Source organism: Hyla sarda, chromosome 8 (assembly GCF_029499605.1).
Source record: "Hyla sarda isolate aHylSar1 chromosome 8, aHylSar1.hap1, whole genome shotgun sequence".
Taxonomy (NCBI): domain Eukaryota; kingdom Metazoa; phylum Chordata; class Amphibia; order Anura; family Hylidae; genus Hyla; species Hyla sarda.
In genome coordinates this window covers 212729090-212741909 of record NC_079196.1, presented here as the reverse complement: position 1 = coordinate 212741909, position 12820 = coordinate 212729090, and the positions used below count along the sequence as shown (strand labels likewise).

The 12820-nt window shown below is 46.6% G+C and overlaps 1 protein-coding gene across 1 annotated transcript in view; it reads right to left on the bottom strand.

The window, feature by feature from the left end:
* MSLN (mesothelin) overlaps nt 1-12820 on the bottom strand; it is a 46418-nt gene that overhangs the window by 19325 nt on the left and 14273 nt on the right. The window contains exons 16-20 of the mRNA XM_056536172.1: nt 12766-12815; nt 9806-9926; nt 5085-5170; nt 3964-4093; nt 1032-1222 (exon numbers count right to left, since the gene is read on the bottom strand). Coding sequence (XP_056392147.1) covers nt 1032-1222; nt 3964-4093; nt 5085-5170; nt 9806-9926; nt 12766-12815 — 578 coding nt within the window. The remainder of the gene's footprint in view (nt 1-1031; nt 1223-3963; nt 4094-5084; nt 5171-9805; nt 9927-12765; nt 12816-12820) is intronic.

Genomic DNA, 12820 nt, shown 5'->3' with positions numbered 1-12820 from the left:
AAAGGGGGGATTCAAACTTTTATTAGGGAAGGGGTTAATTCACATTTATTAACTATTTTTTTTTACACATTATTTTTACACTTGTATAGCCCCCATAGGGGACTATAACATGCAATACCTTGATTGCATACACTGATCAATGATATGCCACAGCATAGCATTGATCAGTGTTATCGGTGCTCCACCGCTCCTGCCTGGATTTCAGGCATGGAGCAATCAATCGCCGACGGGACGCCGAGGAGGAGGGTAGGCACCCTCCTCATGTATCCTCAGCTGATCGGGACACCGTGGTTTGACTGAGCTGTCGGGAAGCCTTTTTTTTTTTACATTTTAAACGCAGCGTTCAATTTTGATCGCCGCTTCTTAGGCGTTAATACCGGACATCACTGCGATCGGTGATATCCGGTATTTTGCATCGGGGCCCAGAAGCAACAAGCTACACCTTTGCCAGTGCCTTGTTTCATGTTAAGGACAGAGATAGAGGTGCAGTCAGCCAATGATAAGCTCATTTCTTCCCGCTGATGAGTGGCTCTAATAGGACGCCCTATAACACTTGCTACCGGCATGTACTAAATCACCATATTGCTTAAAGGGGTATTCCACTGGCCAGCGTGGAACTAAATGTTCGAGACGCTGTTTTTGCGCTGTGGAGGTTGGCCAAGCCCCCATGTTCTGTCACGGCCATGCCCCCTCAATGCAAGTGTATGGGAGGGGGCATGATGGCTGGCCCCACCCATAGACTTGCATTAAGGGGGCGTGGCTGTGACATCACAAGGGGGCTTGCCGACCCCGCAGCTCGAAAACAACATTTGGAACATTTAGTTCCATGCTGGCCAGTGGAGTACCCCTTTAAAGAATGCTCCAGATCAAAGATAAACACTGAGGGGCTGGAGCATAACACGGGTAGTCAGAGACCACCGAAGATACCTGTCCCATTGAACCCTTCACCTGCCAGATCATGCGTAAGAACTAATGGAGTTAACCAAATATTTGGCACAGCTTCGGCTGTCAATAAAAAACATATGACTTACCCATACACTGAGGTTTGCTGCTTGAGGAGGGTCAGGATGGACGTTTGCTGTTCAGTACTTAAGGACTGACACTGAGAGAGCACAGTAAGAATGCTGGCAGAGGAATTGGCAATGTAGGACGTGTTAAGATCACAGCAGAGCTGACCCAACACCTGGACATTGCTGTCTGTCAGAGAAAACCCTGATATATTCTAAAAAAAGAAATAAATAATCATAATTAGTATTAACATTATTATTATTATTATTAATAATAATAACACTTATGGAATCAATTTGGAAAAAATTTCCACCCTAATATATCTTTTATAGGGGTCAAAGTTCTGCTTTGCTGCTACAGAACACCAGTAAGTGCCCCCACCACAAGGGGGCGCTTACTGCGTACTGATTTTACATTGAACTTTATAATAAACCAGTATGCAGTAAGCTTATTCTGCACAGGATTTGATGTTCTGTATTGGAAGAACTGGACAGGTAAAAAGATACAAATAGTATTATTTAATCAGCACAGAATATTGGAGCTGAAAATAACTCAATGTTAAAAATCATGAGAAGACTTCCAGTTCCGGCGCGGGCATGTGAGGAGCGCAGTGTTGGAGCTCCTGCACCCCGTTACTCATACCCGCGCCGTATCGACAGACAGAAGGGGCACTGGCAAATTGGAAAGCGCCAGGGCCAGATGGCTATCCTGGCAAATTTTATGAGCCCCTATTGGATCAGGTGGAACCCCCCTTTACGGCATATTTTAAGGACATATTTCGCACGGGAGTACTCTCGCCGACTTAGCTCCATTACCCAAACCTGGCAAGGACCCCTTACAGCCTGGTTCCTACCGCCCCCTCTCCCTGATCAACCAGGATGGGAAATTGCTAAATCTAAGATCCTGCTGGATCGTTTGGCCAGATTTCTACCCTCCCTAGTGGCAGACCACCAGGTGGGATTCATGAAGACCCGCTCGGCGGTCACGAATATTAGGAAGGTACTTGCGGTAATGGATGGTGTTCGGGGGCCAGTCCCAGGCAGCAACCCAGCCTGCGTATATATTTGCTGAATTAAAGCGATGGGAGACATTACCTCTGTCCTTCTTGGGTAGTTGCTATCTCGTTAAAATGATTAGCTTCCCTCGCTTATTGTATCCACTATAAGTGCTCCTGCTCATACTTAAGCATACCGATGTTAGGCGCCTCAACACTGCCTTTCAATGCTTTCTATGTCAGGGCAAGCGCCCGCGCATAGCCCTGCAGAAACTCATGCTTTGCAAGGCGGAGGTAGGGGGGGTTAACTTCCCAAATATTAGGGGTTATAATTTAGCTTGCTTATTGCGCCACGCGCTTGATTGGCTTCATGCCTCCAATTACTTTTCCAATCTAGCGGTGGAAGCGGCACTTCCTACCCCATGGTCTTTGCCAACACTTCTTCATACCTCTTATGCTAAACTCCCAACAGGGATTAAGGGTTCAGCGCTATTGCGAGATACCATAGTGGCCTGAAAGGAAGGGCGGAAGGTCTTTGGCCTCCCGGTTCTTATGTCCAAGAGGATGCGCTTGCATGATCATCCAGAATTCCCTCAAAGTAGGTCTTCCCCGTGGTTGCGCTTATGGCGTTCTAAAGGGGTTCAGACGGTGGGGCGATGCTTCGTACGCTTGACCTTCCTCTGTCCCACACACTCTATGTCAATCAGGTCCATGCCTTTTGCTCCTCCAGACTGCGGGATTTGTCGAAGGAAGCCCCGACCCCCACCCTAGATGACATTATTGGTAGTGAACCCCAGAGACGATCAATCTCTGATTCATATGCAGCCTTCCATAAACGTTTTCTCAAATTCGACCCCAAACATGTATTCCGTACGTGGGAGCGATGAACCAGGGACACTGACATTACTGACATGGTTTTAAGAGGGTGGGACGCTGTACGGAAAAATATTATCAATGAGAGGTGGAGGGAGACTTATTTCAAGGTAGCTCACAAAGCTTTATATGGTTTTAACATACTGCCCTCCCCATTGTAAAGTCCCGCTCACAAACATGTATCATGGGATCTGGGAGGGCTCCCACTCTGCCAATTACTGACGTCTCATACAGTCGTACATATGGGACCATGGGAAGGTACAGGTCCCTTTCACACTACAATCGCTTATATTTTACCAATTATGCCCACCGAAGGGAGGAAGGGAGGGGTAATTGAGGTTTCCACGGTTTGTTCATGTTGTCCTCTTAGTTGCCTTGCGTTGTCTTTATGCTAAATGGATGGATGCTACTACTCCAGATTTGTATAGACCCATATGATCAAGCGTTAATACTGCCGACAGGTAGAATAAAGCATAATGTCCATACTTTTATACGGATGATAAATCCTTCATGTATTCAATTCTTGACAATATATTCAGTATCAGACATATGAGTGCCGTTATTCATAATGCAAGATGGAAAAAGCACATACCTCGGTCAGATGGAAAGAGACACGAGTACAAACCTGCCGCGCTACGTTTCAGGGGCACGTCCCCTTAGTCATGTGCACATCTGTATCCATATATCATCCGTATAAAAGTATGGACATTATGCTTTGTTCTACCTGTCTGCAGTATTAACGCTTGATCATATGGGTCCATATACATGTGTGAATTGGTTCGTAGAGCCCATGGATCAATAGCGTTTGCCCAGAATCATTGACTTTCTAGGTGCTATGTTGGTATCTATGATGTTTTAAATACTACTCCAGATTTGCCACTACTGATAACCTGGGGGTTAAATGTTTAATGTATTGGGGGGCATTCTTGTTCCAGGTGGAGGTGTTTCTTACATTCTCTGTACTGTAGTGCTTTCTGCATGTATATTTCCATATTTTGCACATCATGCTATTTTGTTTTTGTTTATAGAAAATTGTTTAAAAAAAATATGTTTAAAAAAAAAAAAAATCATGAGAAAATGCATCTTACCAAACAGGACAAGGCGTTTGGCAGTAGTTTACTGCGCAGACTGGAGCCTTTAGGTAGGACACTGATGTTCGCTTTGCCGACATTGGTGAAGAAATCGGTGCAGTTTGCGGTTGAGGAATAAGTTGTGGAGCTGTAATAATACATCACTAATCATTATAGATTATCTATCTCATATCTATCTATCTATCTATCTCATATCTATCTATCTCATATCTATCTGTCTATCTAATATCTATCTATCTATCTATCTATCTATCTCATATCTATCTCATATCTATCTATCTCATAATTATCTCATATCTATCTATCTCATATCTATCTATCTCATATCTATCTATCTCATATCTATCTATCTATCTATCTATCTATCTCATATCTATCTATCTATCTATCTCATATCTATCTATCTATCTATCTCATATCTATCTGTCTATCTCATATCTATTGGTCTATCTCATATCTATTTATCTCATATCTATCTATCTCATATCTATCTATCTCATATCTATCTATCCATCTCATAATTATCTCATATCTATCTATCTATCTCATATCTATCTACAGTATCTATCTAGAAGAATAGAGTAGGGGAGCACTACCACACAAGTGAGATATCAGTGGGTGCCAGCTGATAAATGTCCCAGGTTTCAGGTCGCAAGCAGATAACCATACCAACTAAATAGATTCCGCAGCACTCCAAGTGTGGTGTGCTGTTGAATCTTTTTCGTTGGTGTGGATATCTATCTATCTATCTATCTATCTAATATCTATCTAGTATCTCATATCTATCAATTTTGCGACAGTATATCCTTAGAATAAAGGGAACTTAACTCTGGAAAATGAATATTCTATCTATCTCCCATTTATCTATCTCATATCTATCTATCTCATATTTATCTATCTCATATCTATCTATCTATCTATCTCATATCTATCTATCTATCTCATATCTATCTATCTATCTTATATCTATCTATCTCATATCTATCTATCTATCTATCTATCTTATATCTATCTATCTCATATCTATATATCTCATATCTAACTATCTATCTCTATGTATAATGTATGTTATATCAATTTATTTTGCTTCAGTATATCTTTAGATTAGAAGAACTTACTTTAGGAATAGGAAGACTTCCGGGGGGTAGGAGGTCAGATCTGTTGGATAGCCGCTCTTGGTTATTTGTCTGCTCAGACATGTCAGCTGTAAACACATAAAAAGACACAGCAAGTTAGGTCCTGTTTACATTGGTCAGATTTAATGCAGATTTTTAGACTGACATCTACCCCCAAGCATATAATCTTTCCACAACCTTGTACACATACAAATTTTCATGGCAGATAATTGCCAAAATACAAATCCACTGTGGAAAAGAGTGTCATGTGGCTTATTTCGGACAGAAACAAGAATGTACCCCACTAAATGACATTGAGAATAACTCTCCTGTGGATCTGCTGCAGCTCAGACTCAGATTTCTGCTAAAGAAAACCATGAACAGTAAATCTGATGTGTGAACACGCTCTAATACTTCACATGTAATGGTGTTTGGACCCACAGGGTTGTCATCGCTAGCATTGGGCTACACTGGCACTTTTTGTAGCGCTAATAATTGATTTAAAGGGGTACTAAGGCGCTAAGACATCTTATCCCCTATCCAGCATGCTCCGGGGGCTGATGGTAACGGGGTGCTGCGTGAAAGATCACGGGGGTCCCCAGCAGTAGGACCCCCGCGATCAGGCATCTTATCCCCTATCCTTTTGATAGGGGATAAGATGTTTTAGCGCTGAGTACCCCTTTAACTATTGAGCTACAGCTGTAAACTTAAAGGGGTACTTCACCCTTAAGCGGAATGCCCCTTAAAGGTTGTCTGCTTATATCCATGTTGTCACGATGCCGGCAGGCAGGAGGTGGATCCTCTGTGCCAGAGAGGGATAGCGAGGACCGTGCTAGTGGACCGGTTCTAAGACACTACAGGTTTTCACCAGAGCCCGCCGCAAAGCGGGATGGTCTTGCTGCGGCGGTAGTGACCAGGTCGTATCCACTAGCAACGGCTCACCTCTCTGGCTGCTGAAGATAGGCGAGGTACAAGGGAGTAGGCAGAAGCAAAGTCGGACGTAGCAGAAGGTCGGGGGCAGGCGGCAAGGTTCGTAGTCAGGGGAGATAGCAAAGTTCTGGTACACAGGGTATAAACACACAAAAACGCTTTCACTAGGCTCTAGGGCAACAAGATCCGGCAAGGAAGTGCAAGGGAGGAGACTAGATATAGCCAGGAAACAGATGGGAACCAATTAAGCTAATTGGGCCAGGCACCAATCATTGGTGCACTGGCCCTTTAAGTCTCAGGGAGCTGGCGCGCGCGCGCTCTAGAGAGCGGAGCCGCGCGCGCCAGCACATGACCGCAGGAGACGGGAACGGGTAAGTGACCTGGGATGCGATTCGCGAGCGGGCGCGTCCCGCTGTGCGAATCGCATCCCCAACGGCCATGACAGGGCAGCGCTCCCGGTCAGCGCTGACCGGGGAGCTGCAGGGAGAAAGGCGCCGTGAGCGCTCCGGGGAGGAGCGGGGACCCGGAGCGCTAGGCGTAACAGTACCCCCCCCTTAGGTCTCCCCTTCTCTTTATCGGGTAACTGCCTCCCCTGGGATGAGGACACCGGGAAAGGAAGGAGGGATTCCTCAACGGCAGGCAGAACCGCAGGAGTAGGAATGGAGAGAGAGGGCAGAGGGCGAGACCTGGCACGGGGCAGTGTGACACCAGGACGAGGGCCATGAGGGGACACAGAAGCTTGCCTGGGAGGGGGGGAGGGGCATTTCCTGTGGCAGGCAGAGTCCTTAATGACCTTAGGGGGACCGGATACAGGAGGAACCACAGAGTTACGGCAAGGGTTACTGGGAACCGGTTTTAGACAGTTCTTGGCACAAGAGGACCCCCAACTCTTGATCTCCCCAGTGGACCAATCCAGGGTTGGGGAATGAAGTTGAAGCCAGGGAAGTCCAAGGAGAATTTCCGAGGTGCAATTGGGGAGGACCAAAAGTTCAATCCTCTCGTGATGAGATCCGATGCTCATAAGAAGGGGCTCCGTGCGGAAACGTATGGTACAGTCCAACCTGGCTCCGTTGACCGCGGAGATGCGGAGTGGCTTGACAAGACGGGTCACCGGAATATGGAATTTATTCACAAAGGACTCCCGAATAAAATTCCCAGAAGCTCCAGAGTCCAGACAGGCCACGGCTGAGAGGGGAGAGCTGGCTGAAGTGGAAATCCGAACAGGTACCGTGAGACGTGGAGAAGCCGACTTGGCATCAAGAGACGCCACACCCACGAGAGCTGAGTGTGAGCGTGCGTTTCCCAGACGTGGAGGACGGATTGGGCAATCCACCAGAAAATGTTCAGTACTGGCACAGTACAAACAAAGATTCTCTTCCTTACGGCGATTCCTCTCTTCCAGGGTCAGGCGAGACCGATCCACTTGCATGGCCTCCTCGGCGGGAGGCCTAGGCGCAGATTGCAGTGGAGACTGTGGGAGAGGTGGCCAGAGATCTAAGTCTTTTTCCTGGCGGAGCTCTTGATGCCTCTCAGAAAAACGCATGTCAATGCGAGTGGCTAGATGAATGAGTTCATGCAGGCTAGCAGGAGTCTCTCGTGCGGCCAGAACATCTTTAATGTTGCTGGATAGGCCTTTTTTAAAGGTCGCGCAGAGAGCCTCATTATTCCAGGAAAGTTCAGAAGCAAGAGTACGGAATTGTATGGCGTACTCGCCAACGGAGGAATTACCCTGGACCAGGTTCAGCAGGGCAGTCTCAGCAGAAGAGGCTCGGGCAGGTTCCTCAAAGACACTTCGAATTTCCGAGAAGAAGGAGTGTACAGAGGCAGTGACGGGGTCATCACGGTCCCAGAGCGGTGTGGCCCATGACAGGGCTTTTCCAGACAGAAGGCTGACTACGAAAGCCACCTTAGACCTTTCAGTAGGAAACTGATCCGACATCATCTCCAGATGCAGGGAACATTGGGAAAGAAAGCCACGGCAAAACTTAGAGTCCCCATTAAATTTGTCCGGCAAAGACAGGCGGAGGCTAGGAGTGGCCACTCGCTGCGGAAGAGGTGCAGGAGCTGGCGGAGGAGATGGTTGCTGCTGCTGTAGCTGAGACTGAATCTGCTGTAGCTGCGACTGGAGTTGCTGAGTCATGGTGGTCAAGTACGACAGCTGGTGATCTTGTTGGGCAATCTGTCGGGCTTGCTGGGCGACCAGTGTGGGGAGGTCGGCGACAACAGGCAGAGGAACTTCAGCGGGATCCATGGCCGGATCTACTGTCACGATGCCGGCAGGCAGGAGGTGGATCCTCTGTGCCAGAGAGGGATAGCGAGGACCGTGCTAGTGGACCGGTTCTAAGACACTACAGGTTTTCACCAGAGCCCGCCGCAAAGCGGGATGGTCTTGCTGCGGCGGTAGTGACCAGGTCGTATCCACTAGCAACGGCTCACCTCTCTGGCTGCTGAAGATAGGCGAGGTACAAGGGAGTAGGCAGAAGCAAAGTCGGACGTAGCAGAAGGTCGGGGGCAGGCGGCAAGGTTCGTAGTCAGGGGAGATAGCAAAGTTCTGGTACACAGGGTATAAACACACAAAAACGCTTTCACTAGGCTCTAGGGCAACAAGATCCGGCAAGGAAGTGCAAGGGAGGAGACTAGATATAGCCAGGAAACAGATGGGAACCAATTAAGCTAATTGGGCCAGGCACCAATCATTGGTGCACTGGCCCTTTAAGTCTCAGGGAGCTGGCGCGCGCGCGCCCTAGAGAGCGGAGCCGCGCGCGCCAGCACATGACCGCAGGAGACGGGAACGGGTAAGTGACCTGGGATGCGATTCGCGAGCGGGCGCGTCCCGCTGTGCGAATCGCATCCCCAACGGCCATGACAGGGCAGCGCTCCCGGTCAGCGCTGACCGGGGAGCTGCAGGGAGAAAGGCGCCGTGAGCGCTCCGGGGAGGAGCGGGGACCCGGAGCGCTAGGCGTAACACATGTGTGGTGTCCCAGCACTAATAGCTGTAATGCGGCTTTGGACCGTCTCGGGCAGCTTGGCAGCACAAGGTGTTGGGACCACCAGAGTTCTACCATTAAAATTAATTATGTGTACTATAATGTCAGATAATATATTTTCTTAAATTAATTATGTTATTGTTATATGTATATATGTTTTCATGTGACTGTACCTTTAAATGTGAGCAGTGAACCCCATGTGACTCTGGCTGCCAATGAGAACCCCAAAAGTCTCCCCTGTATAGTATAGTGGGGGGATGAGTTAGTCAGTTTAGGGTTCATTCACTAGTTTGGCTCCTGAGCAACAGCTTAGCTCAGGTGTGCTGTGTGTTGTGTGCTCTGCGGAGAGGCTGAGCTCAAATTTAATCTCTCTGGTCATCCTGCAAGGAATACTCACAAGGAGGAAATTCATGCCTCTGCAGAACGGTCTTCAGTACCTTGACAGGACCCTAGCAACCAGGACTTAATCTTCCGTCTCACAAGTCAGTATAAATTTGTTTGCTGTATGCAGCAGAAGTCTCAGCAAGGCAACAGGGCTCCCAAGGGGTTACGCTGTATTCTCTCACCAAGGCCAGCTGTTTGTGTATTACCATCTGCACCAGCTCAGTAAACACAGTTATCCGTAACCTGACATCGGTGTGTTCATTTACTCCCTGTGTCTGGCCCAGGAGAAGCTGTCTCCAACCTCAGACTGTGTATAGGATAACAGTGCCCTGGCATCACGAAGTGATAAGGTATTTCCACCAACACCACCTCTTGTCACCACACATGGAAACATTTTAGTAAAACTTGGGCCCCATAACTCACCTGATCTTGAGTCAATGACACTTTTTGGGTCTTCATAGCCTTCCCCAGCATCTTGACTTGGTCGTTGGAAATTTTATTCGGGGTAGCGCAGTTAAAGCCTTGCAGGACTGAAGAAGAAATCCTGAAAAAACGGAGACAATGTGAATGCAAGTTGTAGGTATATCTCTAATTTGTTGTATGTATATATCTAATGTGTTGTATATAGATATATATATATATATATATATATATATAAAATGTGTTGTATGTATATATCTAATGTGTTGTATATATATATATATATATCTCTAATGTGTTGTGTATATATATATATATATATATATATATGTATATGCATATCTAATGTGTTGTATATATATATATCTCTAATGTGTTGTGTTGTATATATATCTCTAATGTGTTATATATATCTCTAATGTGTTGTGTGTATATATATATATATATATACATATACACATATATATCTATATATATAAAACTCAACATGTGTGTGTGTGTGTGTATGTATGTGTGTATATATGTATGTATGTGTATGTGTGTATGTATGTATGTGTATGTGTGTGTATGTATGTGTGTGTATGTGTGTGTGTGTATATATGTATGTATGTATGTGTATGTGTGTGTATGTATGTGTGTGTGTGTATGTATGTATGCGTGTATGGTCCAGCATCACGTCCAAACGGCTAAAGATATTAACATGAAACTTGGCACACATGTTACTTATATGTCCACTTAAAATAAAGGATAGTTAATTTAACCCTTAACTACCCCCATTTGTGAGGGTCAGGGTTTTTGTTTAAAGTCCCATGCAAATCAATGGGAAATGTATGTTCCCACATAACTTCCGTACGGCTAGAGATATTTCAATAACTGGTACACATATTACGGGTCGGGATATGATGATGGGATAGGAGGTCGGGATAGGAGGTTGGGATAAGAGGTCGGGATAGGAGGACGGGATAGGAGGAAGGGATAGGAGGTCGAGATAGGAGGACGGGATATGAGGATGTGATAGGAGGACGGGATAGGAGGACGGGATAGGAGGTGGGGATAGGAGGATGGGATAGGAGGACCGGGATAGGAGGACAGGATAGGAGGTCGGGATAGGAGGTCGGGATAGGAGGACGCGATAGGAGGACGGGATATGAGGATGCGATAGGAGGACGGGATAGGAGGACGGGATAGGAGGTCGGGATAGGAGGTCGGGAAAGGAGGTTGGGATAGGAGGACGGGATAGGAGGACGGGATAGGAAGTCGGGATAGGAGGTCAGGATAGGAGGTTGTGATAGGAGGTTGGGTTAGATGGACTACATAGGAGGACGGGATAGGAGGACGGGATAGGAGGTCGGGATAGGAGGTCGAGATAGTAGGACAGGATAGGAGGTCGGGATAGGAGGTAGAGATAGGAGGTCAGGATATGAGGACTTGATGTGAGGACGAGATGTGAGGACGAGATGTGAGGTTGAGATATGATGACGGGATAGGAGGTTGGGATAGGAGGACAGGATAGGAGGACAGGATAGGAGGACGGGATAGGAAGTCGGGATAGGAGGTCGGGATAGGAGGTCGAGATATGATGACGGGATAGGAGGTCGGGATAGGAGGTTGTGATATGGGGTTGGGATATGACAACAATATATGAGGTCGGGATATGAAGTCAAAAGCTTCCTCCTTGGTTTATTTTCCTCCCCAACAAGAATTAGGAAGGAAAAATCGGGCAACGCCGAGTATTCAGCTAGTATATATATATATATATATATATACTTACAGTGATGGCCGTAAATGTTGTATGTAGTGTTGAGCGAACTTACTTGTCTGCATCAATTGGTGCCACTTTCAGAGTGATCTGGTTGCCTGGAAAAGTCCTGGGTGAAATCCTGGGACTATAGCTTATTTATGCAGACAGGTTCGCTTTTGGCCACATTTACGGCCTCTCTGATCTGCCCAACTTGTTGCATAAGAAACAATCCGGGCAGCTCAGTGTGCCAAGAAGTGAAAAGCCCAGCTGCACACTTCTCCAGGCTCTACACCCAGACCCCAACCCATCAAAACTTTCACATATCTGTGTCACATGTGTGGTGGCACAGTACATAGTGTAGTTGCACTCCTGTACCTTTCTGTCCTGTGTGGTGGACTCTATCTCAGTGTCCCCTGAGTCCATCCTTATTGTATACATCTTAAATGGTTAATAGGTTCCTTGTGTTATGTATGAGATTATCTTCATAATGTTCATATGCCTTTAAATGTTGTTGCCAGGTCATGTAACCAGGGAAGGTGTCATTGACCAGGTGACTTGTGTGGTGATCTATAGGACCCGTCCAAAAGGCCTCCTATATAAACTAAGGGAGGAGCTAGCTAGCTTTCTTAAGTTCCAGTCTTTGCTGAATACAGAACAGTCAAGACCTGAGAGTGTCTGGTGTCCTGAGGAGACCCAAGGCCGACCACGCAGCCACGCTTCCATCACCAAGTGCCCTACAGGTGAACGTCAAAGCCTGGTAAGCTACATATGGGGTGAAGTCTAGTCAGTCCTAGTCAAGTCAGTCAAATCTGTCTAAATTTAGCGTGGGTCTGCAGTATTCAGTCAAAGTACACTTCAAGTTCCAGCGAGCCCGCAAGTCTCTGAAGTCACTGGTCACCTCCTTGGGCCTAACTGAGCTGTAAAGACTATTCCATCTGTCTGCCTCAGTAAAGCTGCTGTTGTTCCGTAACTTGGCATCAGAGTCATTATTTGCCCCGCGCCTAGCCCAAGATCCAGCAGCCATACCTTGGGTGGTGCAGAGGTTAACCAAGCCCTGGCATCACAAATACAAGGGGTTAATGCCATCTGCCCCTAGGGTAATACCATCTGCCCTCATCACACCCTCACCTCACATGTCAAAAGTTTTTAGATTTCCTACTAGGGGTAATTTCCCCATTGTCTACTTTTTTTGGTTTATCGACAAGTCTTTGGATGTACTTACTGTGTGTAGTTATTGTTGGTGGTCACAATGTCATCAAAAAACATGGCAGCCTAAA